At 33.3% G+C, this 17,500-nt stretch overlaps 2 protein-coding genes across 2 annotated transcripts in view; both read left to right on the top strand.

The window, feature by feature from the left end:
- CCDC183 (coiled-coil domain containing 183) overlaps positions 1-1,093 on the top strand; it is a 28,132-nt gene extending 27,039 nt beyond the window's left edge. Inside the window, exon 12 of the mRNA XM_083484536.1 lies at positions 932-1,093. Within this exon, the coding sequence (XP_083340662.1) occupies positions 932-1,074 (143 nt within the window). The 3' untranslated portion in view covers positions 1,075-1,093. The remainder of the gene's footprint in view (positions 1-931) is intronic.
- Positions 1,094-4,271: 3,178 nt separating this feature from the next.
- RABL6 (RAB, member RAS oncogene family like 6) overlaps positions 4,272-17,500 on the top strand; it is a 42,131-nt gene continuing 28,902 nt past the window's right edge. Inside the window, exons 1-2 of the mRNA XM_083484521.1 lie at positions 4,272-4,489; positions 15,352-15,486. Of these exons, the coding sequence (XP_083340647.1) occupies positions 4,360-4,489; positions 15,352-15,486 (265 nt within the window). The 5' untranslated portion in view covers positions 4,272-4,359. The remainder of the gene's footprint in view (positions 4,490-15,351; positions 15,487-17,500) is intronic.

Raw genomic sequence — 17,500 nt, 5'->3', positions numbered from 1 at the left:
ATTATTATTATTATCATTAATTATTATTACTATTATTATTATCATTAATTATTATTACTATTACTATTACTATTACTATTATTTATTTATTTATTATTATTAATAATAATAATTATTATTATTACTACTACTATTATTATTAATTATTATTAATGTTCTTATTATTATTTATTATGTATTGTTATTATCATTGTTATTTATTATTATTTATTGCTATTATTAATGTTTTTGTTTTTATTTATTATTAATTATTATTTATTATTATTATTACTAATGTAATTATTAGTATTATTATTGTTATTATTATTTATTATTATTTAATATTAATACATTAAATATTATTATTCAATATATTGATAATATATTATTGTATTAATTACTAATATATTAATATATTAATAAATAATATATAATATACTATTAATATATTAATAATAATAAATAATAATAACATTAATAATAATACTAATAATTTATTTATTATTTATTTATTTATTCTTCCTCTTCTTATCATCATCATCATCATCATTATTATGAATTATTATTATTATCATCATCATCATCATGAATTATTATTAATGTTATTATTATTACTTATTATTATTATTAATATTTTTATTATTATTATCATCCTCATTATTTATTATTATTATTATTATCATCCTCATTATTTATTATTATTATTATTATTAATTATTATTATTAATATTACCATTATTTATTATTATTATCATCATCCTCATTATTCATTATTATCATTATCATTATTATTATTATTATTATTTATTATTATTATTAATTATTTCCCCGCAGAGGCCTTCAATTTCGCCGACATCGACCACAGCTATTATTATTATTATCTATTATTATTATTATCATTTATTATTATTATTATTATTAATTAATTAATCAATTAATTATTTCCCCGCAGAGGCCTTCAATTTCGCCGACATCGACCACAGCTACATTCCCGGCCGGGAGGAAATTAAGAAGCAAGGCCTGAAGCTGATTGGGGACAAGACCAAAGTCGTCAAGAAGAAGCCCAGGGGGGCCGCCAAAAAGCCCGTCAATTAATCACTTCATTAATTAATTAATCAATTCATTAACGAAGGATATTATTATTATTATCCGTCGCCGGCCTCCGCCGCAGCGGGAGGAGATCGAGGGACGAGAGGAAGGTGGCCGGGAAGAAGCCCGTCAATTAATTAATTAATCGATTCGTTAATAAATGTTATTCTTATTATTACTAATTTGTTCTTATTCTTATTAATCGTTATCGACTGCGGATGCTGATGCTGATGGGGGACAAGAGAGCAAGGTGGTCAAGGTGGTCCATTAATTAGTTCATTTATTGTTATTATTAAATTAGTTCATTTATTATTATTATTATTATTATTATTATTATTATTATTATTCTACTAATATTCTTATTAATCATCATTATCGACCGCAGATGCTGATGGGGGACAAGAGACCAAGGTGGTCAAGGTGGTCCATTAATTAGTTCATTTATTATTATTATTATTATTATTATTATTATTATTATTATTATTATTATTATTTAATTAGTTCATTTATTATTATTATTATTATTATTATTAATATTCTTATTCTTATTAATCATCATTATCGACCGCAGCTACATCCCCGGCTTGAAGCGGATGGGGGACAAGAGACCAAGGTGGTCCATTAATTAGTTCATTAATCAATTAATAAACATTATTATTATTTTATTATTATTATTATTATTATTATTATTATTGATAATAATAAAAATCATCAACCGCAGCTGATACCCTGAAGCTGATCGAGGACAAGACCAAGGTGGTCAAGCCGAGGGGAGGCTCCGGAAAGACCATTAATAAATTAATTAATTCGTTAATAAATATTATTATTAACTTATTATTATTATTAATAATAATAATCTTCATCGACCGCAGCAATCTGATGGGGGTCCAAGACCGAGACGAGCCCTCCCAAAAGTCCATTAATTGATTAATTAACTAACTAACTAATTAATTAATAAATATTATTATTATTAAGAATCATCCCTTTGGTTTCTGTGATACAATAAAAGAAGGACGCGTTTGGAAAAACGAACCTGGGAAGTTTGTCCCGTGCGGGACGCCGTAGGAGGCTGTCGGGTCGCCTCACCCAAGATGGCGGCCGCAGTTGCCTAGCGACGGGGCCGCAACCAAGATGGCGGCGGCGGTTGCCTAGCGACGGGCGAGGCCTACTCGCCGTAGCGAAGCCACAAGAAATAATAATAATAATAATAAATAATAATAATAATAATAATAATAATAATAATAATAATAATAATAATAATAATAATAATAATAATAATAATAATAATATCATCATCACTTTCTCTCCGCTCGCTCTTTCATTTATGTTTTTATTACGTATTTCTTTAATTCAGGCCTAGGCCCTTCGGCTTGACGGGACTACAACTCCCGTCATGCCCAGCGAACGGGACCAATGCTGAGGGATGCTGGGAGTTGTAGTCCCAAAGCATTGAGGGCCTAATTTACCCTAGGCCTATCTGTATAGCCTTAACTCATATATAGACACACAAACCTATCAATTATCTTTCTTACTCTATGAGGAAAATCTCCATTTTTGTTCCAGCAGCTCTGGCCTCCGCCAAGATGGCCGCCGCGGCTAAGCCAATCTTGTCCCTCGCCGGCCGCCGTCTGCCTGTCCACGTCATCGAATTGTCCCTCCGCGCTTCCCCTCGCCCGTTCCTGATTGGCTGACACCCGCCCCTGCTGTTGCCTCTGCCAAGATGGCCGCCGCGGTTGCCCCTTCGCACGTCACCGAATGCTCCTTCCTCCTTTCCCTTCGCCGGAGCCTGATTGGCTTAAACCCCCCTTAGCCGGTGCCTCTGCCAAGATGGCCGCCGCGGCTTTTCCACCTTGCCCCTCTCTGGCCACCGTCGTCCTTCCTACGTCACCGACGTCCCGGCTCCTGATTGGCTGCGGCCTCAACTTTGTCCCTCCTCGGCCGCCGTCCCTCAAATCCGTTGCTAAGCGAAGAAGAAAACTCCAAAATGGCGGCTGTGCCCGTCATCCTATCATCCCTCCTCCTTCCCCCATCCGCGGCTCCTGATTGGCTGCGGGCTCAACTTAGTCCCTCTTCGGCCGCCGTCCCTCCAGCGAAGAAAAATGGCGGCGGCTGCCCGTCATCCTCTCACCCCGCCTCCTCTCCCTTCTCCGCCTCCTGATTGGCTGCGGCTTCAACTTTGTCCCTCTTCGCCCGCCGTCCCTCCAGCGAAGAAAAATGGCGGCGGCTGCCCGTCATCCTCTCACCCCGCCTCCTTCCCCCATCCGCGGCTCCTGATTGGCTGCGGCTTCAACTTTGTCCCTCTTCGCCCGCCGTCCCTCCAGCGAAGAAAAATGGCGGCGGCTGCCCGTCATCCTATCATCCCTCCTCCTTCCCCCTTCTCCGTCTCCTGATTGGCTGCGGGCTCGACTTTGTCCCTCATCGGCCGCCGTCCTTCCATTCCGTTGCTAAGCGAAGAAGAAAACTCCAAAATGGCGGCGGCTGCCCGTCATCCTCTCATCCCGCCTCCTTCCCCCATCCGCGGCTCCTGATTGGCCGCGGCATCAACTTTGTCCCTCTTCGGCCGCCGTCCCTCCAGCGAAGAAAAATGGCGGCGGCTGCCCGTCATCCTATCACCCCGCCTCCTCTCCCTTCCCCGCCTCCTGATTGGCTGCGGGCTCAACGTTGTCCCTCTTCGCCCGCCGTCCCTCCATTCCGTTGCTAAGCGAAGAAGAAAACGGTCCAAAATGGCGGCGGCTGCCCGTCATCCTTTCTCCGTCTCCTGATTGGCTGCGGGCTCAACTTGGTCCCTCCTCGGCCGCCGTCCCTCCATTCCGTTGCTAGGCGAAGAAGAAAACTCCAAAATGGCGGCGGCTGCCCGTCATCCTATCATCCCGCCTCCTCTCCCTTCTCCCTCTCCTGATTGGCTGCGGGCTCGACTTTGTCCCTCCTCGGCCGCCGCCCCTCCAGCGAAGAAAAATGGCGGCGGCTGCCCGTCATCCTCTCACCCCGCCTCCTTCCCCCATCCGCGGCTCCTGATTGGCTGCCGCATCAATTTTATCCCTCTTCGGCCGCCGTCCCTCAAATCCGTTGCTAAGCGAAGAAGAAAACTCCAAAATGGCGGCGGCTGCCCGTCATCGCATTATCCCTCCTCCTTCCCCCATCCGCGGCTCCTGATTGGCTGCCGCATCAACTTTATCCCTCTCCGGCCTCCGTACGTCGCCGGAAGTCGTCGCCGGCGAGCCGGAAGAAGACGGCCCAAGATGGCGCCGTCGTCGTTCTGAGGCGAAGCTCCTGAGGCGACGGACGGGCGGGATGTTCTCGGCCCTGAAGAAGCTGGTGGGCTCGGAGGCGGGCCCGGCCCGGGAGAAGCCCATCCCGCCGGGCCTGCAGTCGATGAACCAGGCGCTGCAGCGGCGCTTCGCCAAGGGCGTCCAGTATAACAGTGAGTGGGGGGGGGGAATGGGAGGAATGGGGAGGGATGGGAAGGGATGGGGAGGGATTGAAGGAATAATAATAATAATAATGATAATAATAATGGGAAGGGTGAGAAGAATGGGAATAAAATGAAGGAATAGGAAGAATAGGAATAAATTTGAGGCTTTAGGAATAATGATAATAATAATAATAATAATAATAATAATAATAATAATAATAATAATAATAAATGTGAAGGGTAAGAATAATGTGAATGAAATGAAGGAATATGAGGAATATGAATAATGTGAAGGCTTCAGGAATAATAATGATAATGATAATAATAATAATAATAATAATAATAATAATGTGAAGGATGAGAAGAATGGGAAGAAAATGAAGGCTTATGAGTAATGGGAATAATAATAATAATAATAATAATGTGAAGGATAAGAAGAATGGGAATAAAATGAAGGCTTCTGAGTAATGGGAATAATAATAATAATAATAATAATAATAATAATATGAAGGATAAGAATCATGTGAATAAAGTGAAGGCTTATGAGTAATGGGAATAATAATAATAATAATAATAATGTGAAGGGTGAGAAGAATGGGAATAAAATGAAGGCTTTAGGAATAATAATAATAATAATAATAATAATAATGATAATAATAATGGGAAGGGTGAGAAGAATGGGAATAAAATGAAGGCTTATGAGTAATGGGAATAATAATAATAATGATAATAATAATAATAATGGGAAGGATGAGAAGAATGGGAATAAAATGAAGGCTTTAGGAATAATAATAATAATAATAATGATAATAATAATGTGAAGGGTGAGAAGAATGGGAAGAAAATGAAGGCTTATGAGTCATGGGAATAATAATGATAATAATAATAATAATAATAATAATAATAATAATAATAATGTGAAGGGTGAGAAGAATGGGAATAAATTTAATGCTTGAGGAATAATAATAATAATAATAATAATGGGAAGGGTGAGAAGAATGGGAAGAAAATGAAGGAATATGAGTAATGGGAATAATAATAATAATAATAATAATAATAATAATAATAATGTGAAGGGTAAGAAGAATGGGAATAAAATGAAGGCTTCTGAATAATAATAATAATAATAATAATATGAATGATAAGAATAATGGGAATAAAATGAAGGCTTCTGAAGAATGGGAATAAATTTAAGGCTTTAGGAATAATAATAATAATAATAATAATATGAAGGATCAGAATAATGTGAATCAAGTGAAGGCTTAGGAATAATATGAATAAATTTAATGCTTGAGGAATAATAATAATAATAATAATAATATGAAGGATCAGAATAAGGTGAATAAAGTGAAGGTTTAGGAATAATATGAATAAATTGAATGCTTGAGGAATAATAATAATAATAATAATAATGTAAGGATGAGAAGAATGGGAATAAAATGAAGGAATATGAGGAATATGAATAATATGAAGGAATATTAGGAATAAATTTAATGCTTTAGGAATAATAATAATAATAATAATGTGAAGGATGAGAAGAATGGGAATAAAAGGAAGGCTTATGAGTAATGGGAATAATAATAATAATAATGTGAAGGGTGAGAAGAATGGGAATAAAATGAAGGCTTTAGGAATAATAATAATAATAATAATAATAATAATAATAATATGAATAATGTCAGTAGAGTGAAGGCTTCTGAAGAATGGGAATAAATTTAAGGCTTTAGGAATAATAATAATAATGATAATAATGTGAAGGGTGAGAAGAATGTGAATAAATTTAATGCTTGAGGAATAATAATAATAATAATAATAATAATGTGAAGGGTGAGAAGAATGGGAAGAAAATGAAGGAATATGAGTAATGGGAATAATAATAATAATAATAATAATAATAATAATAATAATAATAATAATGTGAAGGGTAAGAAGAATGGGAATGAAATGAAGGCTTATGAATAAATATGAATAAATATGAATAAATATGAATAAATTTAAGGCTTGAGGAATAATAATAATAATAATAATAATAATAATAATAATAATAATGGGAAGGGTGAGAAGAATGGGAAGAAAATGAAGGAATATGAGGAATATGAATAATGTGAAGGAATATTAGGAATATTAAGAATATGGATGCTTGTTAATGATATCAGTAATGTGAATTCTTATTAATTTTGGTAATAGGAATGATAATAATGATAATGATAATGATAATGATGATAATAATAATAATAATAATAATAATAATAATAATAATAATAATAAACTTCCCTTTATGAATGCCTATTAATAATTTGGATGCTTTTTAAATAATAATAATAATAATAATAATGTGAAGGAATATGAATAATATGAGTAGAGTGAAAGCTTAATAATGTGAAGAATGTGAAGGAATATTAGGAATATGAATAATGTGAATGAATATTAATAATATCAGTAATGTGAATTCTTATTAATTTTAGTAATAGGAATGCCTATAATAATAATAATGTGAATGCCTATTAATAATATTACTAAGATGGATGCTTTTTAATAATAATAATAATAATAATAATAATAATAATAATAATAATAATAATGTGAATATGAGGAATATGAATAATATGAGTAGAGTGGAAGCTTCTGAATAATGGGAATAATGTGAAGGAAGATGAGGAATATGAATAAATTTAAGGCTTTAGGAATAATAATAATAATAATGTGAAGGATGAGAAGCATGGGAATAAAATGAAGGAATATGAGGAATATCAATAATATGAGTAGAGTGAAAGCTGAATAATGGGAATAAAATGAAGGAATAGGAAGAATAGGAATAAATTTAAGGCTTTAGGAATAATAATAATAATAATAATAATGTGAAGGATGAGAAGAATGGGAAGAAAATGAAGGAATAGGAAGAATGGGAAGGAATTGAAGGCTTATGAATAAATATGAATAAATATGAATAAATATGAATAAATTTAAGGCTTGAGGAATAATAATAATAATAATAATAATAATAATAATAATAATAATGTGAAGGATGAGAAGAATGGGAAGAAAATGAAGGAATAGGAAGAATGGGGAGGAATTGAAGGCTTATGAATAAATATGAATAAATATGAATAAATTTAAGGCTTTAGGAATAATAATAATAATAATAATAATAATATGAAGGATCAGAATAATGTGAATAAAGTGAAGGCTTAGGAATAATATAAATAAATTGAATGCTTGAGGAATAATAATAATAATAATGATAATAATAATAATAATAATAATAATAATAATAATAATAATAACAACAACAATAATATGAAGGATAAGAATAATGGGAATAATATGAAGGCTTCTGAAGAATATGAATAAATTGAATGCTTGAGGAATAATAATAATAATAATATGAAGGATCAGAATAAGGTGAATAAATTTAATGCTTTAGGAATAATAATAATAATAATAATAATAATAATAATAACAACAACAATAATATGAAGGAGAAGAATAATGTGAATAAAATGAAGGCTTATGAATAATGGGAATAAATTGAATGCTTGAGGAATAATAATAATAATAATAATAATATGAAGGATCAGAATAAGGTGAATAAATTTAATGCTTTAGGAATAATAATAATAATAATAATAATAATAATAACAATAATATGAAGGAGAAGAATAAGGTGAATCAAGTGAAGGCTTCTGAAGAATGGGAATCAATTTAAGGCTTTAGGAATAATAATAATAATGATAATAATAATAATAATAATAATAATAATAATAATAATAATAATAATATGAATAATGTCAGTAGAGTGAAGGCTTCTGAAGAATGGGAAGGAATTGAAGGCTTGAGGAATAATAATAATAATAATAATAATAATAATATGAAGGATCAGAATAATGTGAATAAATTGAATGCTTGAGGAATAATAATAATAATAATAATAATATGAAGGATCAGAATAATGTGAATCAAGTGAAGGCTAATGAAGAATATGAATAAATTTAATGCTTGAGGAATAATAATAATAATAATAATAATAATGTGAAGGGTGAGAAGAATGGGAATAAAATGAAGGCTTTAGGAATAATAATAATAATAATAATAATAATATGAATAATGTCAGTAGAGTGAAGGCTTCTGAAGAATGGGAATAAATTTAAGGCTTTAGGAATAATAATAATAATGATAATAATAATAATGTGAAGGGTGAGAATAATGTGAATAAATTTAATGCTTTAGGAATAATAATAATAATAATAATAATGTGAAGGGTGAGAAGAATGGGAATAAAATGAAGGCTTTAGGAATAATAATAATAATAATAATAATGTGAAGGGTGAGAAGAATGGGAATAAAATGAAGGCTTTAGGAATAATAATAATAATAATAATAATAATAATAATAATATGAATAATGTCAGTAGAGTGAAGGCTTCTGAAGAATGGGAAGGAATTGAAGGCTTGAGGAATGATAATAATAATAATAATAATAATAATAATAATAATAATAATAATAATAATAATATGAAGGATCAGAATAAGGTGAATAAATTTAATGCTTGAGGAATAATAATAATAATAATATGAAGGATCAGAATAAGGTGAATCAAGTGAAGGCTTCTGAAGAATGGGAATAAATTTAAGGCTTGAGGAATAATAATAATAATAATAATAATGGGAAGGATGGGGAGGAATTGAAGGAATAATAATAATAATAATAATAATGATAATAATAATGGGAAGGATGAGAATGGGAATAAAATGAAGGAATATGAGGAATTTGAATAATGTGAAGGCTTCAGGAATAATAATAATAATGATAATAATAATGGGAAGGGTGAGAAGAATGGGAATAAAATGAAGGAATAGGAAGAATGGGAAGGAATTGAAGGCTTGAGGAATAATAATAATAATGATAATGATAATAATAATAATAATAATAATATGAAGGATCAGAATAAGGTGGATAAAGTGAAGGTTTAGGAATGATATGAATAAATTGAATGCTTGAGGAATAATAATAATAATAATAATAATAATAATAATGTGAAGGATAAGAATAATGGGAATAAAAGGCTTATGAGTAATGGGAATAATAATAATAATAATAATAATATGAAGGAGAAGAATCATGTGAATAAAGTGAAGGCTTATGAGTAATGGGAATAATAATAATAATAATAATAATAATAAATGTGAAGGATAAGAAGAATGGGAATAAAATGAAGGAATATGAGGAATATGAATAATGTGAAGGCTTCAGGAATAATAATAATAATAATAATAACATAATAATAATAATGATAATGATAATTATGATAATAATGATAATAATAATAATAATAATGTGAAGGATGAGAAGAATGGGAAGAAAATGAAGGAATAGGAAGGAATTGAAGGCTTATGAATAAATATGAATAAATATGAATAAATTTAAGGCTTGAGGAATAATAATGATAATAATGTGAAGGATGAGAAGAATGGGAATAATATGAAGGAATAGGAAGAATGGGAAGGAATTTAAGGCTTTAGGAATAATGATAATGATAATTATGATAATAATAATAATAATAATAATAATAATAATAATAATAATAATAATAATAATAATGTGAAGGGTGAGAAGAGTGGGAATAAAATGAAGGCTTAGGAAGAATAGGAATAAATTTAAGGCTTTAGGAATAATGATAATGATGATAATAATAATAATAATAATAATAATAATAATAATAATAATAATAATAATAATAAATGTGAAGGATGAGAAGAATGGGAATAATATGAAGGAATAGGAAGGAGTAATGTGAAGGCTTATGAATAAATATGAATAAATATGAATAAATTTAAGGCTTTAGGAATAATAATAATAATAATGTGAAGGATAAGAAGAATGGGAATAAAATGAAGGAATAGGAAGAATGGGGAGGAATTGAAGGCTTATGAATAAATATGAATAAATATGAATAAATATGAATAAATATGAATAAATTTAATGCTTTAGGAATAATAATAATAATAATGTGAAGGATGAGAAGAATGGGAATAAAATGAAGGAATATGAGGAATATGAATAATGTGAAGGCTTCAGGAATAATAATAATAATAATATAATAATAATAATAATATAATGATAATGATAATTATGATAATAATGATAATAATAATAATAAGAATAATAAGAATAATAATAATAATGTGAAGGGTGAGAAGAATGGGAATAAAATGAAGGAATAGGAAGAATGGGAAGGAATTGAAGGCTTATGAATAAATATGAATAAATATGAATAAATATGAATAAATTTAAGGCTTGAGGAATAATAATAATAATAATAATAATGTGAAGGGTGAGAAGAATGGGAAGGAAATGAAGGCTTATGAATAAATATGAATAAATATGAATAAATATGAATAAATTTAAGGCTTTAGGAATAATAATAATGATAATAATAATGTGAAGGGTGAGAAGAATGGGAAGGAAATGAAGGCTTATGAATAAATATGAATAAATATGAATAAATATGAATAAATATGAATAAATTTAATGCTTTAGGAATAATAATAATAATGTGAAGGATAAGAAGAATGGGAAGGAATTTAAGGCTTATGAATAAATATGAATAAATATGAATAAATATGAATAAATTTAAGGCTTTAGAAATAATAATAATGATAATAATAATGTGAAGGGTGAGAAGAATGGGAATGAAATGAAGGAATATGAGGAATATGAATAATGTGAAGGAATATTAGGAATATTAAGAATATTAAGAATATGGATGCTTGTTAATGATATCAGTAATGTGAATTCTTATTAATTTTGGTAATAGGAATGCTAATAATAATAATGATAATGATAATAATAATAATAATAATAAACTTCCCTTTATGAATGCCTATTAATAATTTGGATGCTTTTTAAATAATAATAATAATAATAATAATGTGAAGGAATATGAATAATATGAGTAGAGTGAAAGCTTAATAATGTGAAGAATGTGAAGGAATATTAGGAATATGAATAATGTGAATGAATATTAATAATATCAGTAATGTGAATTCTTATTAATTTTAGTAATAGGAATGCCTATAATAATAATAATGTGAATGCCTATTAATAATATTACTAAGATGGATGCTTTTTAATAATAATAATAATAATAATAATAATAATAATAATAATAATAATGTGAATATGAGGAATATGAATAATATGAGTAGAGTGGAAGCTTCTGAATAATGTGAAGGAAGATGAGGAATATGAATAAATTTAAGGCTTTAGGAATAATAATAATAATAATGTGAAGGATGAGAAGCATGGGAATAAAATGAAGGAATATGAGGAATATCAATAATATGAGTAGAGTGAAAGCTGAATAATGGGAATAAAATGAAGGAATAGGAAGAATAGGAATAAATTTAAGGCTTTAGGAATAATAATAATAATAATAATAATAATAATAATAATGTGAAGGATGAGAAGAATGGGAAGAAAATGAAGGCTTCTGAATAATGGGAAGAATGTGAAGGAATATTAAGAATATTAAGAATATGAATGCTTATTACTGATATCAGTAATGTGAATTCTTATTAATTTTAGCAATAGGAATGCTAATAATAATAATAATAATAATGTGAAGGGTGAGAAGAATGTGAATAAAATGAAGGCTTATGAGTAATGGGAAGAATATGAAGGAATATTAAGAATAATATTAAGAATATTATTATTATAAGCATAATATTATGAATATTATATTATAATATTATGAATAATATGAGTAGAGTGAAAGCTTCTTAATAATGTGAATAATGGCCTTATTAGGGCATTAAAGGCTTAAGAATAATATGAATGAATAGTAATGGTTATTAATATTATTAATGGGAATGCTTATTAATAATGTAAATAAAGTGCAGGCTTCTGAATAATATGAATAAATTTAATGCTTTAGGAATAATAATAATGATATGAATGATAAGAATAATGTGAATAAAATGAAGGCTTCTGAAGAATGGGAAGAATATGAAGGAATATTAGGAATATGAGTAAAGTGAAGGCTTCTGAATAATGGGAATAATGTGAAGGAATATTAAGAATATGAATAATATGAATGCTTAATAATATTAATATGAATGCTTAAGAATAATATGAATGAATAGTAATGCTTATTAATATTATTAATGTGAATTCTTATTAATAGTGTCAATAATGTGAATAATGTGAAGGAATATGAGGAATATGAATAATATGAGTAGAGTGCAGGCTTCTGAATAATGGGAATAAATATAATGCTTTAGGAATAATAATAATAATAATAATAATAATAATAATAATAATAATAATATGAATGATAAGAATAAAGTGAATAAAATGAAGGCTTATGAAGAATGGGAATAATATTGAGGAATATGAGTAATTTGAATGCTTAATAATGATATTAATATGGATGCTTAATAATAATAGGAATGAATAGTAATGCTTATTAATATTATTAATGTGAATGCTTATTAATAATGTGAATAAAGTGAAGGCTTCTGAAGAATGGGAATAATATGAAGGAATATGAGGAATATGAATAATGTGAAGGCTTATCAATGATATTGAGTGCTTATGAATAATAGGAATGAATTTAATGCTTTTGGAATAATAATAATAATAATAATAAGAATAATATGAATGATAAGAATAATGTGAATAAAATGAATGCTTATGAATAATGGGAATAATATGAAGGAATATGAGGAATATGAATAATATGAGTAGAGTGCAGGCTTCTGAATAATGGGAATAAATTTAATGCTTTAGGAATAATAATGATATGAAGGATAAGAATAATGTGAATAAAATGAATGCTTATGAGTAGTGGGAAGAATATGAAGGAATATGAGGAATATGAATAATGTGAGTAAAGGCTTCTGAATAATGTGAATAATGTGAATAATATGAATGAATAGTAATGCTTATTAATATTAATATTATTAATGCAAATGCTTATTAATAATGTGAAGGAATATTAGGAATATGAAGAATATGAGTAGAGTGAAAGGCTTCTGAATAATGTGAATAATGTGAATAAAGTGCAGGCTTCTGAATAATGGGAATAATAGTGCTTCAGGTTCAGAACTTGGCTTCAGGATGAGAACAGAAGTTGTGCAGCGGGAGGCCCCATTCGCTCAAGTGGCGCCTCAGGTTCAGAACAGTTTCAGGTTCAGAACGGACCTCCGGAACGAGTGGAGTGCTTAACCCGAGGTACCGCTCTCTTAGGGGAAAAGTGCCTCCTATGGAGCGAAAAATATCTATAATATCCCGTATTTTCCCGCTCCATAGGATGCACCCTAAATGAGAGGTTGAATCGGGAAATTTAAGCAACCAGCAGCAAAAAAAAACCTCGGGTTAAGTACTTAATTTGTTCCGGAGTGTTCATCCTGAAGCCAAGTTCTGAACCTGAAGCAGTATTCCTGGCTTAGTGGAGTCTGTAACCTGAAGCGTATGTAACGGAGGTACCACTGTATATGTGAAAATACATATATATACACATATAAACACACACACATATATATGTGAATATACATATACACATATATATGTGAATATACATACACACATATATATGTGAATATACATATATATACACACACACGTGAATATACACACACATATATGTGAATATACATATATACACACACACATATATGTGAACACACACACACGTGAATATACATACATACACACATATATGTGAGTATACATATACACACATATGTGAATATACATATACACACACACATGTGAATATACATACACACACATATATGTGAACACACACACACACACGTGAATATACATGCACACACAGACACAAATATGTGAATATACATACACACATATGTGAATATACATATATACACATACACACATATATGTGAACACACACACACATGTGAATATACATACACACATATGTGAATACACACACATATGTGAATATACATACACACACATGTGAATACACACACACATGGGAATAGACATATATACACACACACACACACACACACACACACACACATATATATGTGAATATACATATACACACATACATATGTGAATACACACACACACGTGTGAATACGCACACGCACACATGTGAATATACATATATATACACACACGTGAATACACACATGCACACACACACATATATGTGAATATACACACACATATGTGAATATACATATATAAACACACACACACACACAAATTTGTGAGTATACATATATACATATATACAGATACACACACACACACACGTGAATATACATATACACACACACATATGTGAATATACACACACACACATATATATGTGAATACACACACACACATATGTGAATATACACATATAAACACACACACATATGTGAATATACATATATAAACACACACACATATATGTGAATATACATATATAAACACACACACATATGTGAATATACATATATAAACACACACACATATATGTGAATATACATATATAAACACACACACATATATGTGAATATACATATATAAACACACACACATATGTGAATATACATATATAAACACACACACATATATGTGAATATACATATATAAACACACACACATATATGTGAATATACATATACACACACACACACACACACACACATATATGAATATACCTATATATTATTATTTTTCCAAATTTCCTTTTCCTTCCCTTTTCCCCACAGTGAAGAACGTCACCCGGGGCGATATCCTTCTATTCTTCTATTTCTCCTTCTATTCTCTTTCTCTTTCTTCATCCGTTTCTTGCTTTCTCCGCCTGCGATTTCCCGTGACTCCCTTTCTCTTGATCCCCGCAGTGAAGATCGTCATCCGGGGCGACCGCAACACGGGCAAGACCACCTTGTGGCACCGGCTGCAGGGCAAGAAGTTCCTCGACGCCTACGTCCCCACCCAGGAAATCCAGGTCACCAGCATCCACTGGAACTACAAGAGTGAGTCTCGGGCCGGGTCCCGCGTTCGAATCCAGTTTTCCTGGAAGCATCCTTCCACTTCCTGTCTCCTCCTGCATCCTTCCTCCTCCTCCTCCTTGGGTACCACTCCTCCTCCTTGAAGCATCCTTCCACTTCCTGTCTCCTCCTGCATCCTTCCTCCTCCTCCTTGGGTACCACTCTTACTCCTTGAAGCATCCTTCTACTTCCTGTCTCCTCCTGCATCCTTCCTCCTCCTCCTCCTTGAAGCATCCTTCTACTTCCTGTCTCCTCCCGCATCCTTCCCCCTCCTCCTCCTTGAAGCACCCTTCTACTTCCTGTCTCCTCCTGCCTCCTTCCTCCTCCTCCTTCAAGCATCCTTCTTCTTCCTGTTTCCTCCTGCATCCTTCCTCCTCCTCCTCCTTGGGTACCACTCCTCCTCCTTGAAGCATCTCCTCCTGCATCCTTCCTCTTCCTCCTTGACGCATCCTTCTACTTCCTGTCTCCTCCTGCATCCTTCCTCCTCCTCCTTGAAGCATCCTTCTACTTCCTGTCTCCTCCTGCATCCTTCCCCCTCCTCCTCCTTGAAGCATCCTTCTACTTCCTGTCTCCTCCCGTATACTTCCTCCTCTTCCTTGGTTACCACTCCTCTTCCTTGAAGCATCCTTCTACTTCCTGTCTCCTCCTGCCTCCTTCCTCCTCCTCCTCCTCCGCCTTGAAGCATCCTTCTACTTCCTGTCTCCTGCATCCTTCCTCTTCCTCCTTGAAGCATCCTTCTACTTCCTGTCTCCTCCTGCATCCTTCCTCTTCCTCCTTGAAGCATCCTTCTACTTCCTGTCTCCTGCATCCTTCCTCTTCCTCCTTGAAGCATCCTTCCACTTTCTGTCTCCTCCTAACTCCTTCCTCCTCCTCCAAGCATCCTTCCACTTCCTGCTTCTTCCTCCTTCCTCCTCCTTCCAGCATCCTTCCACTTCCTGCTTCCTCCTGCCTCCTTCCTCTTCCTCCTTCAAGCATCCTTCCACTTCCTGCCTCCTCCTGCCTCCTTCCTCTTCCTCCTTCAAGCATCCTTCCACTTCCTGCCTCCTCCTGCCTCCTTCCTCCTCCTCCTTGAAGCATCCTTCCACTTCCTGTCTCCTGCATCCTTCCTCTTCCTCCTTGACGCATCCCTCTACTTCCTGTCTCCTGCCTCCTTCCTCCTACTCCTTGAAGCACCCTTCTGCTTCCTGTCTCCTCCTGCATCCTTCCTCCTCCGCCTTGAAGCATCCTTCTACTTCCTGTCTCCTCCTGCATCCTTCCTCCTCCTCCTTGAAGCATCCTTCTACTTCCTGTCTCCTCCTGCCTCCTTCCTCCTCCTCCTCCTTGAAGCATCCTTCTACTTCCTGTCTCCTCCTGCATCCTTCCTCCTCCTCCTCCTTGAAGCACCCTTCTACTTCCTGTCTCCTCCCGCATCCTTCCTCCTCCTCCTCCTTGAAGCATCCTTCTACTTCCTGTCTCCTCCTGCATCCTTCCTCCTCCTCCGCCTTGAAGCATCCTTCTACTTCCTGTCTCCTCCTGCCTCCTTCCTCCTCCGCCTTGAAGCATCCTTCTACTTCCTGTCTCCTCCTGCATCCTTCCTCCTCCTCCTCCTTGAAGCATCCTTCTACTTCCTGTCTCCTCCTGCCTCCTTCCTCCTCCTCCTCCTTGAAGCATCCTTCTACTTCCTGTCTCCTCCTGCATCCTTCCTCCTCCTCCTCCTTGAAGCACCCTTCTACTTCCTGTCTCCTCCCGCATCCTTCCTCCTCCTCCTCCTTGAAGCATCCTTCTACTTCCTGTCTCCTCCTGCATCCTTCCTCCTCCTCCTCCTTGAAGCATCCTTCTACTTCCTGTCTCCTCCTGCCTCCTTCCTCCTCCGCCTTGAAGCATCCTTCTACTTCCTGCCTCCTCCTGCCTCCTTCCTCCTCCTCCTGGAAGCATCCTTCTTCTTCCTGTCTCCTCCTGCATCCTTCCTCCTCCTCCTCCTTGAAGCATCCTTCTTCTTCCTGTCTCCTCCTGCCTCCTT

Source organism: Podarcis liolepis (assembly GCF_965112155.1).
Source record: "Podarcis liolepis genome assembly, chromosome: Z".
Lineage (NCBI taxonomy): Eukaryota > Metazoa > Chordata > Lepidosauria > Squamata > Lacertidae > Podarcis > Podarcis liolepis.
Note: the sequence above shows the minus strand (reverse complement) of the source record. Positions and strands in the feature narration are given on the sequence as shown.